At 34.6% G+C, this 16,341-nt stretch overlaps 1 protein-coding gene across 4 annotated transcripts; it reads left to right on the top strand.

The window, feature by feature from the left end:
- Positions 1-3,368: 3,368 nt before the first annotated feature.
- Positions 3,369-16,234, top strand: LOC120347314 (uncharacterized). Of its 4 annotated transcripts, none has more exons than XM_039417230.2 (11): positions 3,369-3,484; positions 3,835-3,915; positions 4,448-4,597; positions 5,965-6,159; positions 7,109-7,159; positions 7,680-7,709; positions 9,314-9,475; positions 10,534-11,228; positions 12,528-12,759; positions 13,854-14,360; positions 14,957-16,234. In XM_039417230.2, exons 1-11 carry the CDS (start codon positions 3,430-3,432, stop codon positions 15,244-15,246), a joined length of 2,448 nt encoding a protein of 815 aa, XP_039273164.2. In that variant the 5' UTR covers positions 3,369-3,429; the 3' UTR covers positions 15,247-16,234. The 4 variants fall into 4 exon arrangements, with proteins under 4 accessions (XP_039273164.2, XP_039273163.2, XP_039273166.2 ...); XM_039417229.2 differs by having other exon boundaries at positions 5,965-6,162; XM_039417232.2 differs by lacking the exon at positions 9,314-9,475.
- The last annotated feature ends 107 nt before the right edge of the window (positions 16,235-16,341 follow it).

The raw sequence follows: 16,341 nt of genomic DNA, 5'->3' as shown, positions 1-16,341 counted from the left end.
CTTTTGTTACATTTGGAAACTATACCATAGTCCCTGAGATTAAAATTCAAGTAATCGTGTTGGCGAAGTCAATATTATTCATTCTTAAATTATCGTCAGAACGCGAAAATCATCATCTTAAAAAGGGCGCTCCCCAAGTATGTGCACCAAGATGGCGCACAACCTGAACCCTAACCGGGTACACATGCTATGTTCAGGTTCATACGTCTGGAGGTCCCTGAAAAGTATGCGCTTTCAAGCGAGGGAAGCAATTACGGCTACTGTTTCAGAAGCCATTGCGTGGAACTGTCCGATGCGCTGAATCCTTAATGTGTGTTTTTGAAACCCATTCTTTTGATAATTCTTGATGCGTCCTTGGTTAGGGATGTTCATTTCCGAAATATTGACGTTCCGGTTTAAAATGGAACGGGACGGAACAATTTTAAGCTTCATCGAGGTGCCATTGGTGGTCTCCGCACAATTACACGCAGTCCTGGGAAAGTGTTCAAAAAGTTTTCTATCAATTCCACTTTGGAAGGCGTTGAATACTGTAAAATGCATAGCAAGTTATATATAAATAAAAAGGTGGATGAAGTTTGTTTCATTTCAATATTTCTGCAATAAAGGACCACATGGAATATATGAACAAGGTGATCAAACTTGAGTAAAATTTTAGGGCCACTGGCCAAGAAGCTCCACGAAAAATCAATAGAAAAACCAAATTTTGTTCGGGTTACAGTTCTCTTCCCTAGCAACCAAACATTTGCAAATGACCCAGTAGTTTAAAGAGAACCGCGAAAAAACAATCCAATGGTTCACTTTGGGTCCAACGGTCTTCTATTTTGAATTTGAAGAATCGGAACTTACTGATAAGTCTGCTGAAAACGCGCCTGCATCTTAATTTGCATTTTCCATGTTCATGGCTTTTCCAAGATGTGAAAGGCCTCGAATAAAGTAGGATATTTTATATATATATATAATTGGACACCAAAGTACATATCGATCGCTTTCTTATTCTTGATCACCATAGTGTTGAGAAATGAAATCTTCTTGTCGAACACGAAGAGGACCTATGAATCGTTTTATTAAAGAGTTGTTGTTGTTAGTATTTTTTTTGTGGTTGTTATTGTTCTGACGAATCGCTTTTCTCATTTACTACTGAAACAATGGCTTTGACATTTTCAGTGGTTGAAGATCGTTGTTGTCGTCAGAAAGCTATTATTTTTATTTTTCACTTTGAAATGTTGTAGGATGACGTAATCAAAATTGAGAATGGCACAACATTTTTGCGAAGTCGGGAGTTTTTTTTATTAAAAAGGAAGATTACTGGTACTGTAATATAGTGAGCAAATGATTAAGCTTTGGAAGACTGATTCATAGTTTATTTAAATTTAGTAGTTTATCCAGAAGTCTTTGCCTCAATATCTACGGAACATTTACACGAACTTTAGCCTGTGTTTACGTCCTCGAAATTAGGTCAGTTTGAAAGTGGGTAATTGACTTGTTATAGCATCGATGTACAATAATGGGGATTCAATCGAAATTAGCCGTTCTAAGGTTTCAATGAATAGGAGTTAAGAACTGGAACGATGCTATTTCACCGGCAATTTCAAAGGGTTGTTTTCTAACGATATTCTCTTGGAATATTTTGTCGCCGTTGGCTTGAATTTATGACTGTCGGCTTTAATATATAGTGTGGCTTGAGGAACGCGGAAATTCATTTTGTCATCAACGCATTACTTAGATTGAGCCTGCATTGTAATAGGAAGCAGTACATTTAACTTTTTAAATTTAGTATTAGTACCTTTTCATATTTTTTGTTCCTCGGTACAAATTTAATTTAAATCAAATGCAACGTTTCAACTTGTATTGTTCCACGTCACGACTTACGTCAATGACAGTCAATTCATCCACTGCTACCGCATTGAATAGAGCAATATCCAAATTATGCGTATAGAAACAAATAAGCTAAACTGTATGTACAAGGAACTCAATTTTGCTGAACCAGTTCTACGGTATATAGCGAGTGGATCAGATAGCAGCATATCATTCAGAAGATGGATAGTTACATAACGAAACATTGACTTTTTGATAATAGATGAAAACTATGCAAAAGTCAACAAATACGCCATTGTTGTTTGGTGTCATACTAGTGAGCTGCTATCCGCTTTATGTATTCACTGTGATTTTGGTCGTAACTATAGGAATTAAAGTTATATATATACCGAAATTATGATTCGAGGGCTGATTATATTCCAAGTCACACGACATTTAGCTATATCTGAAAGCATTTCACCCTTTCCGTTTTGACGTAATTCACTGCACCGTTTTAACTGTAGAAATTAGGAAGTTGTACGTCAGCGAGTACCGAATGAGAACATTTGTTTATTGCTCGCTGATTGAGCAGTTACTAGCAAAACCATGCGAAATTTTTAGTTTGGTACTGCTCAGGTTAGTGAACCGTTTCGAAATTATGAGATAGATTTCGGTTTAAAATGCCAAATACGTAATGAAATATTTTGGCTCGGTCACTTTATATTGATTGGGCGCTTGGTTCGTTTTAACATGTACAGGCATTTATTGACTCATGCCAGTCGAGGTATTCGTCATGGAGACATTACAGCACCAAAATAAAATTACATGATGGAAGGGAAGTTACACTGATTAGTAGTTAGTTGTGTGTACCACACACGCGGACGCCAATGACATTAAAAGGGTAATTACCGCATGGCGAAAGTTCACAAGTATGACTGACAAATTGAGCGTTCTTCTGTATGTCAGTGTACTATTCTGTATTGGATAGAATAGTATTAGACAGCTCGAAAAGTTCCAATTTTAGGTATGGTATAACAGCGTTCTCATGTGCGAAGTTCGGAAGCTGTAAAAGCCGCAAAATCGATGAATATTTTAATCATACGACGAATCATCCATGTCTTAACTATTACATAACTTTGGGTCCAAAAATATGGCAAGCGTTTCAAATGTTAGATAGAAAGCAGGTTATAACAAGCTATTTGTTAGGCGTGTGGTTTTGAGAACGTCATACCTCATCATCAAATCGAACACCTTATTTACTGCTAATTTTAGTGACTATAACTGATAAGGCAGGGTTAAAAAAAGATATGGTTATATATTTAGTTAGGTAGGACAAAAAAAGAATTAAAAGTGTTGAGATGTGATGTGTGGCGTTTGCCATGATTGACCGACGAAGACAAACGTTTTTTGTCATTGATAGATACCATAATATATCTGAATTTACCATTATTAATGTAATAGCGATAATTTTCTCCTTTGTTGCAGTCTGTCCGGAATGATAATATAACATATGCGTTGAAAAATAACCTTTAACAAATGTTATTCTTAATTCCAATTGATAATATTAATTAAACTTTAGCACGATGAACTAATTAAATATTTTTCAAATAGATTAAAATATGTGCAAATGACAATATGAATTTACAAAGTTTCTTGCTGCTGGTGTGGACTCTTACAGTGATGTGTGAAGGTAAATTTTTGGATTAATTGATTTCTATAATGTAGGAGGAGCATTTACAACACTTTCATTGAAAGTTCAGTTTTCGATGAAGGTAAGCGCGCGGAGGCTCTTCTATATGAGACTGTGTAGAATTGTGATGGTGTGCCTGCTTACGTGATAGATGAAGCAATCACATTTGAGATTTGGCGTATATTGCACAGAATTGCAGTTGATTTATGCTCAGGCATAATCAACAATGGCTAAAAACACCAGCACCCACGGTTACTCAGAGAGATTTTTTCATTATCAAATAAATTTCACCCTTAACACTTACCTTCAAAGATTCCGCTCGTGTTTAAAAAACAATTTTATATTTGCAGAAAGCATAAAAATCGGAATGACAAATTCTGACGATATCAAACGTTTATGCAAGGATATTGAAAACGTGCAGAACAATATGGGTAAGATGTTATTTTTGGAGATCAAAAGTATACTAGAGAGTTGAGAATTTATTATGTGCCAGAGCAAAAATGTGTTCGCCATAACATGGATTCTTTATGATAAGTAAAATCGTATTTAGATTTTTTTAAATAATTTGTGGCAGCATGAACGCGTCAAGCATAGTCTTGGATGGATTGCATCGCAGTCGAAGATCCATTTTGGTGTAATTGATGATAAATCTCTCATTGCGGAGTTTAATAACTTGATTTTCTGTGTTGTATAACATAGTGTATATGCTGTCATGATACAATATAATCAGTAGTGGGATTCAGCCGGTTCGCACTGGTTCTATAGAATCGTCTCACGGAATTTTATTAGATCAGCGAACCGGTTGGCATTACTGAAAAAACATGATTTTTTGCAACAGAACCGGCTGAAAAATATGTCATTTGTGTGATGGAACCGGCTGCCAAAAATTTTGAATTCCATCACTGAATATAATCATTAGGTAAATATTAAATGAAGAACGCCATTGTTTATCATTGCAAACAGGAAAGAAATTTTTTGGACAAGATGGGGACCGTAGGTTTGGTGATTCAACCGCATGTCCTGATAAACGAATTGCAACGATTACAAACGACTACGAGGCATGTTTAGTTACAAAAGTTGCTGCTGAACATGGTGCTACAGTTGCGTGGGCAAGTGAGTGTAAATTCTGATAAAAAAATAGTTTTAAACTGCTTGGAACAATTGGAGATTACTAATCCTTCCATAGGCGTATTTCCCCAATATGCGTTTATAATTAGTTTGGGAAAATAGATATTTACGCAAAAAATCTCGAGGGATAATAAGTGTCTTCTAGTCACGTTTTCTGCGTATTGTTTTTCGTCTTTAACTGTGATAGATCTCTCGGTAATTTCAATGCAAACTTATACGATACCATGGCATTCCAAATTACGTCAAGGGTTTTTAACAAGCCCAAGTCTTGGCGAATGTCACAGTTAACTTTGTTAGCCATGACTTCAATCAAATCAATTACGTCATGGTGCCGAAATGCGTTTAATTTGTTTACACTTTTTTTTCGTAGCATAAAAAATTGTTGGACAATGTTTTTTTTTTCATATATCATTCTGACGCGTATAGGATGATTTTTAAAAATTAGGAAATTGGGAAATTGAGCCAAAATCACTTAGACAGTACTTGGGAAATTTCGTATTTCTAATTATAGTTGGCATTTAATATATTAGACAGTAAATTTTTATATTTCTACGAATATTATCTCACCACACTGCATTGCGCCTGACCAACCGCCATCTTTGCGAAAAAATCGGTACTCATTGCTAAGCTACGGACCTATTTTTAGGTTCTAGTAAATTTCGCCGTATGGAATCTCGCTGCAGGAAATTTTATTGCATAGAAAAAATCGCCGCATTGTAATAATGTTGTTTAATCTATCTATTTATAACGCTACACAACACGTATTATGCCTCTGAATTTTGAGAAAAATTTTTTTTTCATTACCATTTGTCTTTCAAATTCAAAACTGAAACCTTCAGTAAATATGTTACGCATGTATACAACCAGCGCTTACGTCACTCAATTTTTATCTTGGCTTCATTGTTTTTCTACTATACGAATTAGAATGCGGCTGTGCATTGATTCAATTACACTATACATATAATGACACTCAACAAATGTTTCAAGTTCAACATTTTTCAAGTTATCTAATAGAAAAATCGCCACAAGAGCATTTTGCTGTAAAACAAGTATTTGTGATAAAAACCGTTAGATTTTAAAATATTGTTTTATTTAAAAAAGATTTGTTGTTCAGGAGCATAACCCAACCCTCCAAACCAAACTGTTTCTATCACAAATACTTGTTTTACAGTAAAATGCTCTTTCGGCGATTTTTCATGTGGCGAATTTTTTCTATGGTGCGAAATTTACTGCGGCATGATTTCCTGTGGCGAGATTTCCTTTGGCGAAATTTCCGGACACGCTATTTTTATGATACAAATATTTCGAAAATTTTGCCATGGAGTTGATACTTTTGTTTTATATTTCAACAGATATTCAGAAGCCAAATAACACAAACATAACGAGCCTTGATGGGACACTTTATGGCATTACATTGAATATTTCGCATGGAAATATCGACTCTTGCATTGCCATGGAACTTGAAGTGATAAACGTTACCAGCAAGGGAAACTGGTCGTTCGTTGCTGAGGATTGTAACAAACTTCTCCCAACAATTTGTGAAAATAGTAGTGAGATAAATCTAATAATATCTAAGTAATTCTTTTACAAAATAGGCAGATAAACTAAGAATAACCAAGTCACAGGGTTCCCTTTATTATTTTACCCAAGATCATGACGCAGCGCAACCCTATTATACCTGATACTCCCGAAGTATGTTAACCAAGATAGCGGACTAAATAGTGCATGCTTGCCACCAGGTAAAATCATGTTGATAATAAATGAAGCACAACCGGTGTTAGCAAAACGATGTAATTTACCATCGTTAGGCCATAATTTTATTCCGATTTTCCTTGTTTTAGTTCTATTACGAGTTCGGTAAGTATTTGTACCCGAAATTATGGCCTAACCCTAACCTGGTACACATACTACGTTCCGGTGTCCGCCATCTTGGTTCACATACTTCGGGAGTACCAAAAAAAGTTCAGTAAAAGTTTTGCGTGCAAAATCAACTCCGTTTAAAAATCAAGGTTTTCTCCGAAGACTGAACAATGGATATTGGTATCAAATATTTATTATGAAAAGTATTTAATATCAAAAAAATACTTTATTCAGATTTAGAATCAGCATATTTCAATAAATTACTTTTTTTTTAGTTCAAATATTTATTTATTAGTTTAGTATAATTTTTTATTTCCTCAGTATTTTTTTCGGCCAGGTCACAGTTACTGAATTTATTATCAGTTTGTCAGTACAATTTAGGGCGCTCCTGAAGTATGTCCACCAAGATGGCGCACAACCTGAACCTGGTACACATACTATGTTCAGGTTGTGCGCCATTTGATGCACATACTTCCGGAGCTCCCAATTCAGTACTTATCAATATTTTGTTGTAATGAATCAATTTTAACGTATTCGAAATCACAATCCAATAAAAGATCTTTTCAAAACCATTTTCCGTCGGTTTTTGATTTAGACTATACTCCTAATTCCTGGCATTTCGTTTATTTATTTCAGGTGTAAATTCTACTCAGCCGAATATTGGTGCCACGAACAACATTTTTGCAGGTAATAGAATAAATTGTTTAGAATACGACAGACTCTGTGTTAAATATAATGAAACGTCATTTTTATCAGGCTATTTATAATAGAAATCTCATTTGTTTTTGCGTTGTTGCCCTTTATTCTCCAGATTCTCACCTTCTTGATGCATTGTATTTATTTATGTACATGCACAAAAAGATTTGACCTAAAAAAATCGTATCTTTTCACTTTTATAATAATTGCAGAGTAATCTTAAATTACAATCCAGCTGTTTCTTAGGCCTCCACAAAATCGGCAGTTATAATTTGACGATTTTTATCACCAAATATGACTGAAAACAATAGTCCGTCAATCTAAACATGTAAATCTGTAAACTAATCGAAGTCATTTCCTATTTTAATGTTTTTTATATGTTGTAATGTAAACCAAGAAAGACCAGTTAAATACAACCACTCGATAAAATTAAATTACTGCAATAAATACTTATTCTAACTTCAATAACTGCCAAACCATGAAAGTCATGTAGTATTTTCGTTGTTTTTAGGATTGTACAGAAATATAAAACTCGAACCACGTGAGTACTCAGTGTCATTTTAATGTTTTTATATTTAGCAAAATTTCGAGTTTGCGGATTCGCTTTTCTAAATATGGAATAATATGATGATTAATTAAATCTAATATCATATATTATAAATAATAAAGGGTATCACCCGACTCACCGGGTGCCTGAAATACACATATATATTGTTGATTGTTGTGCGTAGATTACGTTGAAAATAGTTCTCATAGTTTCGATATTTCAGCACTCTTGTAATATCGGTGTATAGTCGTGCTTACTGAATATCTTAATTAATATGCAATATAAAAATTTAATGTTATTGTTCAAAAGTGGGAATGGTCGATAAAAATATGATTTTCTACAATGTTTTGTAATGATACTTTAAACTAGACATCTATGATCATCGATCGAGTCGGGCAATATCAACGCATTTGTCACTTTCCTGCTGGTCATATAGGGCTGGGAATTTCGAATCGAATAGTGAATTATTTGAAACGGTTCAGACAAAAATTTCGAAGTGCCCCCATCTTGTCATTTTTTTTATCCGCCAAAGGTTGGGGTTAATTACTCGAATTCTTTATATTGAAGCCATACTTTTACAATGAAGTTCTGACATAAGATTCTTTTTATTGAGTTATTGATGAAACATTTCTTATTGTGTGTGGCAACTCAGCGAACTGTCTGATCGATTGAATCCATGTTCTCAGTAATTTATGTATCTTTACGACCCATTACAATAAAAAAAGTCGCATACAATTACGTCGTTGTATTAAATTAAATATCTTCCAAGGATACGGTTCGATTAGTAGAGAAATTCGATTCGATTCTGAAATCATCAGATATTCGAAAATTCCCAGTTTTGCAGTCATAGGAAAACGCAGCAAGCTCAAAACTTTGTCTATAGAACACGTGTGCAAGAGTACAAGTGGACTATAGCAGCAAAACGTGATTAAAAATGCATTCTAATAGTGTAGTATGTAACTGTTGTTAAAAAAGTGATCCAGAAGTATATGTACAAATATGGAGGTAACTAATTTTGTTCGCCTGTTTTACATCAAGTTGTGTAAAGGGACTGAAACCTATGAACAGGGGGATATTCATTACTCGGCTAACACAGACAGTCCACGAACTGGTAATAGAACTAAAATATTCTCAGTTCAACCAGACCGCTTAAGGAAATCGGAATAAAATTATGGCCTAACCCTAACATGTACTACAGGAGTAGCGTAAAAAGTTTGTCTAGTCGAGAATTCAACGTGTCATTGTTCTATGGATTACAATGAACATTTCAAATTTGTTCAATATAAAATATAAAAAAGTGAAAAAAAAATTCACAACTAAGACGTGAATGGAAGTTTTTCCAAACACCGATTTGGCTAATCATTTTAGGCGGAATATAAGATTTTACAACGGTAGAGTAAAATTTTTCTGAGGTCAATCATCGGGGAAACATCCATTTAAAAAATTGATTATCGCATGACGTAATTGGTTCGCATATTCAATCAGAAGGTCATTTTTATATAGTCATGCCTAGTTCGTGGTTTCTGGGTTCATTTCATACTTGATAATTAAACTAAAAATGGACAATATTCATAAATTATACTGAGCTGCATTTCCAGATAAAACAGTTCCGGGCGATTTGATTGATATGACCAATCCAACGACCTTAATCGCACTTAGGTCTCAGCGCTCTACACACAATACAGAAAATACTGAACCAACTCCATCCAGTCCATTTCGGTCTGTCGCTGTTACCACAGAAAAATCATTTCCGGACGATGGTAAAATACCATGAAATACCATGTGAAGCTGCATGCTTAAAGGCAACCACATTTGTGATATTTGTGATGCATGTGGTATCACATATGTTTTCAGTCACTGTCAACAGTGAACGGTAGTTTTTGATTCCATTTTACAGTCTGATATTGCATAGTTTGCATACAGACTTGCCTTTACGGGCGTGAAATAAGCTTTCGAAATAGCTCACGTTTTCATTTCACGACACTTCCTGCACTGTAAGCCTACTTGTGAGCCTGGTGACATAGTATTATCAACTTGATGATATGTGCTTTGAATACATTTGCATTGTAGTTTTAATATTTTTGACTATGATGCGTTAATCATCATGTACACATTGCACCTGTCACACTATCTTTTCACATTATTGTTTCAATACTCTTCACCGCATTACCTCAAAATAGTCTCAATGAAACTATTACGGAAACACAATTTCTCGAACAGGTATTGTTTATTCGGTACTCCTGTGGTATGTGGACCAAGATTGAGGACACCGGAACGTAGTATGTGAATCCGGTTAGGGTTAGGCCAAAATTTCAGATAAAAATACTACGGAAGTCACTTGGATAGTCCCCGAACTCGTAATAGAACTAAAATAACGAAAATTGGAATAAAATTATTGCCTAACCCAAACCTGGTACGCATACTTCGTTACGGTGTCCGTCATCTTGGTTCACATACTACGGGAGCGCCATTTAATTTTCATATCATTAAGAAAATAGTAAATGGTCATGAGAATAGGGATATAAGATTGTCCCAATCGCCATATGAATGGCTTGCTCAGTAAAGGATTTTCATGTGGATAGTGGGTTTGTTTAATGTAACGTAGTTTCAACTGGAAATTCAGCACTTGCAACATGGTCTGGATCTCTATTTCAGTCGCACAGTCGTTGAAAATCAAACGACTGTGTATATGTTGACATGACAACAGCCGTGTTTGTCCAACTGCGACGTTTGAAATAGGGTTGCTGTTTTTTGCATTTTCTTACTTTATTAGGATATATATATAGGTTCAAATACAAAACATTTTTATTTGTTATAGATTTATGTCAGAACAATTATGAACAAAGATGCAATGGTTCCAAATCTTTATTGAAAATGGATGAATGTTTTGTACGTCACGCGGCAAACGAAAATACAAACTGCAATCGCTCAACTGGTCGGGGAACATTTCAACACGTTAAAATACACAACTCCAATGGTGTGCCGTTGATCGGCGTTCGTGAACTTTTAACCCTAGGAAAATTCAGCGTAGATCCCTCGGTATCATTTCCAACAGAACAACGTAATTTTAAACTGGCGAGCGCTGAACTAAATGGTGAAAGGGCAGAAAATCTAATACGTGAATCAGTTCTATTATATGACCAAAACAAGAAGATATCTGTATTATCACAGCCAATCAATCGGATACTTCTTATTAATTTAATTGGAAATTCAGGAAAACCTATTAGTGCATCGAGAATATCATTTCGCTACAAATTGGAGGCAAATAAAACAATAGCAAAACTTGCCAGAAGGTTGACATTCGAGGATGGAGATGAATCCTTGTTGGCAAGCACAAGTCGCTTCCTTGGGCTTCAACCGCAATGCGTTTTCATTGATTCCAATTCGAATTTCAACCGGAGTGGTTGCGATTGCATTCAAGAAGGGGACATAGCAAAATGTGTCAGTACTCATACTACAACTTTTGCAGTCATACTTGCTGTAGAAACAGTGGTCGTTCCACACGGAGTTAAGGTGTGTTCCCTTTCTTTTTTATTAGATAACTTGAGTAAATTGAAACAAATGTTGAGTGTTATTATATGTATAGTGTTATTGAATCAATGCACAGCCGCATTCTAATTCGTATGGTAGAAAAACAATAAAGACACGATAAAAATTTAGTGACGTAAGGGCTGGTTTACATGCGTAACATACTTACTGAAGGTTTCAGTTTTGAATTTGAAAGACAAATGGTAATGACAAAGAATTTTTTTCTTAAAATTCAGAGACATAATACGTGTTGTGTAGCGTTATAAATAGATAGATTAAGCAACGTCATTACAGAGAACTTAATTACATTAAAGTTATTTACTCAAGTACTCCCCAAACGGAATAACCTTGAAATTGCTACTAAATGTTGTTTATTTTTTATTTGTATATGTGAAATATATTTTGCAAAGTCTGTTGTACTATCTAAGTTACTTCCGAATACATAGTACGCGTCCATAAATATGACAATGATTGACATGAGTAAGCGATGACGATATTCGAGTTTCATAATGCTAATGCATTGTCGTCATAATTATGTACTTTAACTCTTGGTAAGGAGAAATTAACTGAACTATAACTCAAACAGTGACGAGGACTGGTTATTTCCACTAGGAATCTTTACTGGAAATATTTGCTGGAACAAAAAAATTGTTAAAACCTAAATAGATGTTATTCAGATATTAATCATGATATCACATAACAATTTGCCTTTTTTTTATTTTGGTGAATAGAAATTGTCATAGAAAAGGGTCGCTTCGAATATAAATAGTAAATTTGGTAAAACTATAAATGTGGAATCGATGGTTGTTTCATCGAGCATCGACGTAGTTAATCGGCAAACAATTGAAAATTTAGCAGCCGACCAGGTCCTTTTTTTATTCAGACAGATTTCCACGCATTGCTTTTAAAGTTGGCTCGTTTTTGTGATTTTGCCTGATATTTATCAGTTTTTATTTGTGTTTCCGAAGTATGAATTGAAGAATTCAATGGTCATTTTGTCTTCCAAGTAGTTTAACTTTAGCTTAGTAACCAAAAATTAGTCCCGAAAAAACTACGATAGACTTGGCTAAAGTTAGCTATCAGTGCTTTTAAATGGCAGTTGATTAAATGTTTTGAATCAAATTGCTGACTATGAAACATGTAAACCAGTATGTAAGATCCAACTCGCAAAAACACTCAAAATAACCATCAAAAATTTTGCGACGCTCCAGAAGTGTGTGTGCCAATATGGAGGTAACTAATTATGTTCGCCTACATATTGATTCCTATATTTTCTTCTTTTAGGTTGCTTCAATAGCGATGCAGTCAATCTCTCTAGTATTTCTTGCAATTACATTCTATATTCTTGTAAGCGTGAGAAAGAAGGTCAGAGGAGAAAGAATTGCGATTCAAATCAATCTTGTTGTCTCATTGGCTCTCCTGCATTTCTGGATATTGATGAGTGACATAGCTCTACATTACCCAATCTTCTGTCGTGCTACTGCAGTGCTTATGCATTTCTTTTTGTTGTCGACAGGTAAATTTTTGATATACGCTCCACGTTAATATTTTACTTACTAATCGTAGTTTAAATATTCTTTCATATCCTAGGTAGCTCTCTTGGGTCAAAGTAACATTACGTCTAAGAAATATCTCAAATGATAAAGATCTAACACGCTTTAAAAGGGTATAGAGAATTACTTGTCCAACTTTTTTTCAAAACATTGCTCCCTTTTCCTATTTTGAATCTTATTTTTTCTTTTCCACACTCCACTTTCCGTTATTTTCCTATCTTTAAAAATCCGCAACTCATGGAACAAGTAACTCGTACTCTGGCTTTTGATAGTTTCGATAGTTTATAATGTGCCGTTAAATATGTACAATTATACCATACTAGCTAAAGAATCATATTAAAACTATCTCGTATAGAAAATATTCAAGTATTTTCTCCCGAAAACAACAAAGTTTTTCCCTGGAGAAAGAGCTGGTATAGAGTATTCCTTCAAAATGTGACAGACATATCGTTGCTTAAAATTGAAGTACTTGATGTATTCTATTAATAGAAATATAACAAGTGAGCTGTACAAATTTTTTAGCCGAGTGGACAAAATAATTTTGAAATAATGGTTTTTTTATTTAACGCATTTATTTATCCTTTCATACTAATTCATCATGCAGTAATGTTCAAACGAATAGTGAGAACTCATAGTCAGTATTTTCCTCATAAAATAGCTACAAATTTTGAATTCAAGTTTCGTTTGCTATTTTTGTGAACAACTACTTATAGGTTGAGTAAGTGATTGGTATAATTTATGGTCCCAATCATCATTTGAATGGCCTCACCCGTAGAGGGTATATTAGGCGGCCATTTGACAGCTGGCTTCAATTTAGAGGCAGCTACACAAGATGTGCATTACCAATCAAGCACAATGTTCATAGAATAGTGTTTGGGAAAAAGAAAACCGATAAGACGGCTTAATCACCACGCCTCTCGACCGGTCCGTACCAGGTAACCGGTGAAAACTTGTTAATTAACGTGTTCAAGTGTATTCATTGGTGTAATTGTTTTCACACTCTACAGATTTTTTAATCACTTTCCATTAATGCGCTAAATTGCAACTCTCTTTTTAGCATTTTGGATGACAAATGAAGCAACTCTCCTATTCATCAAGACCTCTGGATTAGCGTTCGTACGTGCAAAAAGACGAAAAATCGTAATAACGTCGATGATAATTAGCTGGGGGATGCCTGGAATAGTTTGTGCCATTGTCGCAGCAATTGGTTTTTCAAGTGGCATATATATGCAACTCAACGATCTGTATTCAAAAAGTGTGGGTTCGGAATCGAATACCATCCCCATGTACGATTATTGCTGGTTAAGTGCGATGTCTGGTATTCGTTGGTCAGCGATAGTACCAGTGGCTATTCTGTTACTAATAAACTTCATTATAGTAATAAGAGTAGCGGTATTTGTTTATCGCAAGACGCTGGAAGCAAGGAATTTCAAGCCAATGGAACAAGGAAAAAATAAACACATACTTGATATTGATTACCTGAAATATCTTGGTGCGTCTCTGAAAGCAGCTGCGTTACTCATACCTTCGTTGGGAATTCCGTGGATGTTTTTGTTTGCTGCAAGTAAGTTATGCGTACAAGACATTTGATACGTATTTGTTCCTCATTGTTATCGATAAATTAATAACACAGAAATTCTCAAACTTTTCGAGTTCGCGATGTTCTAAATTTTTGTAATACTAATTTCGCATTGAGTGGAAAATGTAATCATATAAACATTAAAACGATTTTTTTCTTTTGTAATAATACGCATTAGTTAGTACGATACGCGCGCTTGTTTGAGTGAACATTAAACTATCATAAGGCGACTGGATTCCGATATTGGCAGTCGTACTTCTCTCTTCGCGTTAATTTCTTTAATTTCTACTATTAGTGGCAAATTATGAGCATTGATACCAATAAAAAAAGACAGTTAGAAAATAGTTTTTTGTTTATAAATGCACCTATACACTCCCCTATAATAATTATGATTGTACATTGGTGGCAATAAAAAGCACAGTTTGATCAGCGATAAAGCTAGGCGACTTGTGTTGTTAATCTTTGTTGATATCATAATATGTAATGGACTGCTTCTTAATCCGAACACAATCTTTTACCAAATTTATCTTCAATAGCTATTAATAGCTAAATTAATACGTATTCGTTTTCTTGTAATATAGATGCAAACGACCAAACAACGCAGCTTGTTTTTATGTACGTGAATGTCGTTCTCAACGGTTTGCAAGGTTTCTTTGTGTTCGTGGTTTACTGCATTGTGGGGAAGGAAGTGCGAGCAGCAACAGCAAAAAGCATTTCATTATCCTTCATTAATTCTTGGAATAATTCAAGCGAAACTTTCGAAAAATGGAGAAAAAGAAAATCTCATCAACCTACAGATGTCGCATCAACAGAAAAAAATACAGAAAACAAGGAAGATGTGGAATCACCTATGAAACAGCATTCGACATAATTACCATGAAACGCTAAAAATATGAAATACACGTTGGCGATGACTATTTTTTACTCCCTTCGTACTTTTTTATTTTTCAAATATCCTTATAATTGATCAAAAATGTTTTTTTTTTTTTATTTAAAACGGCGGAATTGAATTTTCATGTTTACCTCTCAGAGAAAACTCGATAATATGACCTAATCATATAGCAAACAAAACTATATTGTCGCTATACAAGTCCGGGGTATCGGAAGAGTCAACACTAGTAAATTGTGTCATAATATGTTAATTGTGTCTTGAGTAGTAAAGGAAACCCTTGCTGGCAAGTGGTTTTGTGAACTACCCTACGGCTGGACGTCCAGCAATCCCTTTTATATTAGGATCAGAACCTTCGGGTGCACTATTTGACAGGCAGTATTCATTTTATAATTTTTTTTGGTAAGATTTCGTTTACTGGAATGGATCCTCATAAACGCAGTCAATATCTACTTTCAACCCTAAGAATAAATCATATTCCTCGAGCCTTAGTATTTTTGCATATCTTCAAGCGTGAATTTGTTGCCAGGTGTAACATGTTCAAAATTTTTTCATTTGATATTATTTTTCGTGTTCCTTAAACTTTTTCTTCACTCATGAGATTACTTTTTACACATGTTAATTGGAGTAATATGATTGAATGATATATATTATTTATATACTATACATAGGTTTCATACATCGCATTGTTATATCGATAGGTAAAATCTAGTGGGGTAGACGTAGGTCGTCTTTTTCCATTCCTTGCACTTTCGACACAAATAGGCTATTATTTCACTCGCTAATTCTGATGACTGGAATCAAAATCAAAACTGAGCGCAGCACATTAAGTTGTTGGTTGACACGCTGATTTATGCCATGACTACATATGGCTGTAACGAATTAGTAAATTAGCGTGGCTTAGTTTGTACAATTTTACCATACAATAGAATAGGTTGAAATTTTTTTTATATCATATTTGAGTGACATATCGTATCACGGGTATGGTATCTTAACGACGTTTAAATATACTCCTTCTAATATGTCGCTAATGTTTTGAAGTTGTTTGTCTGAAGTAAAATAATAAAAAAAACGACA

The sequence above is a fragment of the Styela clava genome, chromosome 11 (assembly GCF_964204865.1).
Source record: "Styela clava chromosome 11, kaStyClav1.hap1.2, whole genome shotgun sequence".
Taxonomy (NCBI): Eukaryota; Metazoa; Chordata; class Ascidiacea; order Stolidobranchia; family Styelidae; genus Styela; species Styela clava.
This window is presented reverse-complemented; position numbering and strand designations above follow the sequence as displayed.

Coding starts and splice junctions, on each gene's coding strand:
- LOC120347314 (XM_039417229.2), top strand. CDS start 3,430: ATGAATTTACAAAGTTTCTTGCTGCTGGTGTGGACTCTTACAGTGATG. Junction 3,485..3,834: donor TCTTACAGTGATGTGTGAAG/GTAAATTTTTGG, acceptor TTATATTTGCAG/AAAGCATAAAAATCGGAATG. Junction 14,361..14,956: donor GATGTTTTTGTTTGCTGCAA/GTAAGTTATGCG, acceptor CTTGTAATATAG/ATGCAAACGACCAAACAACG.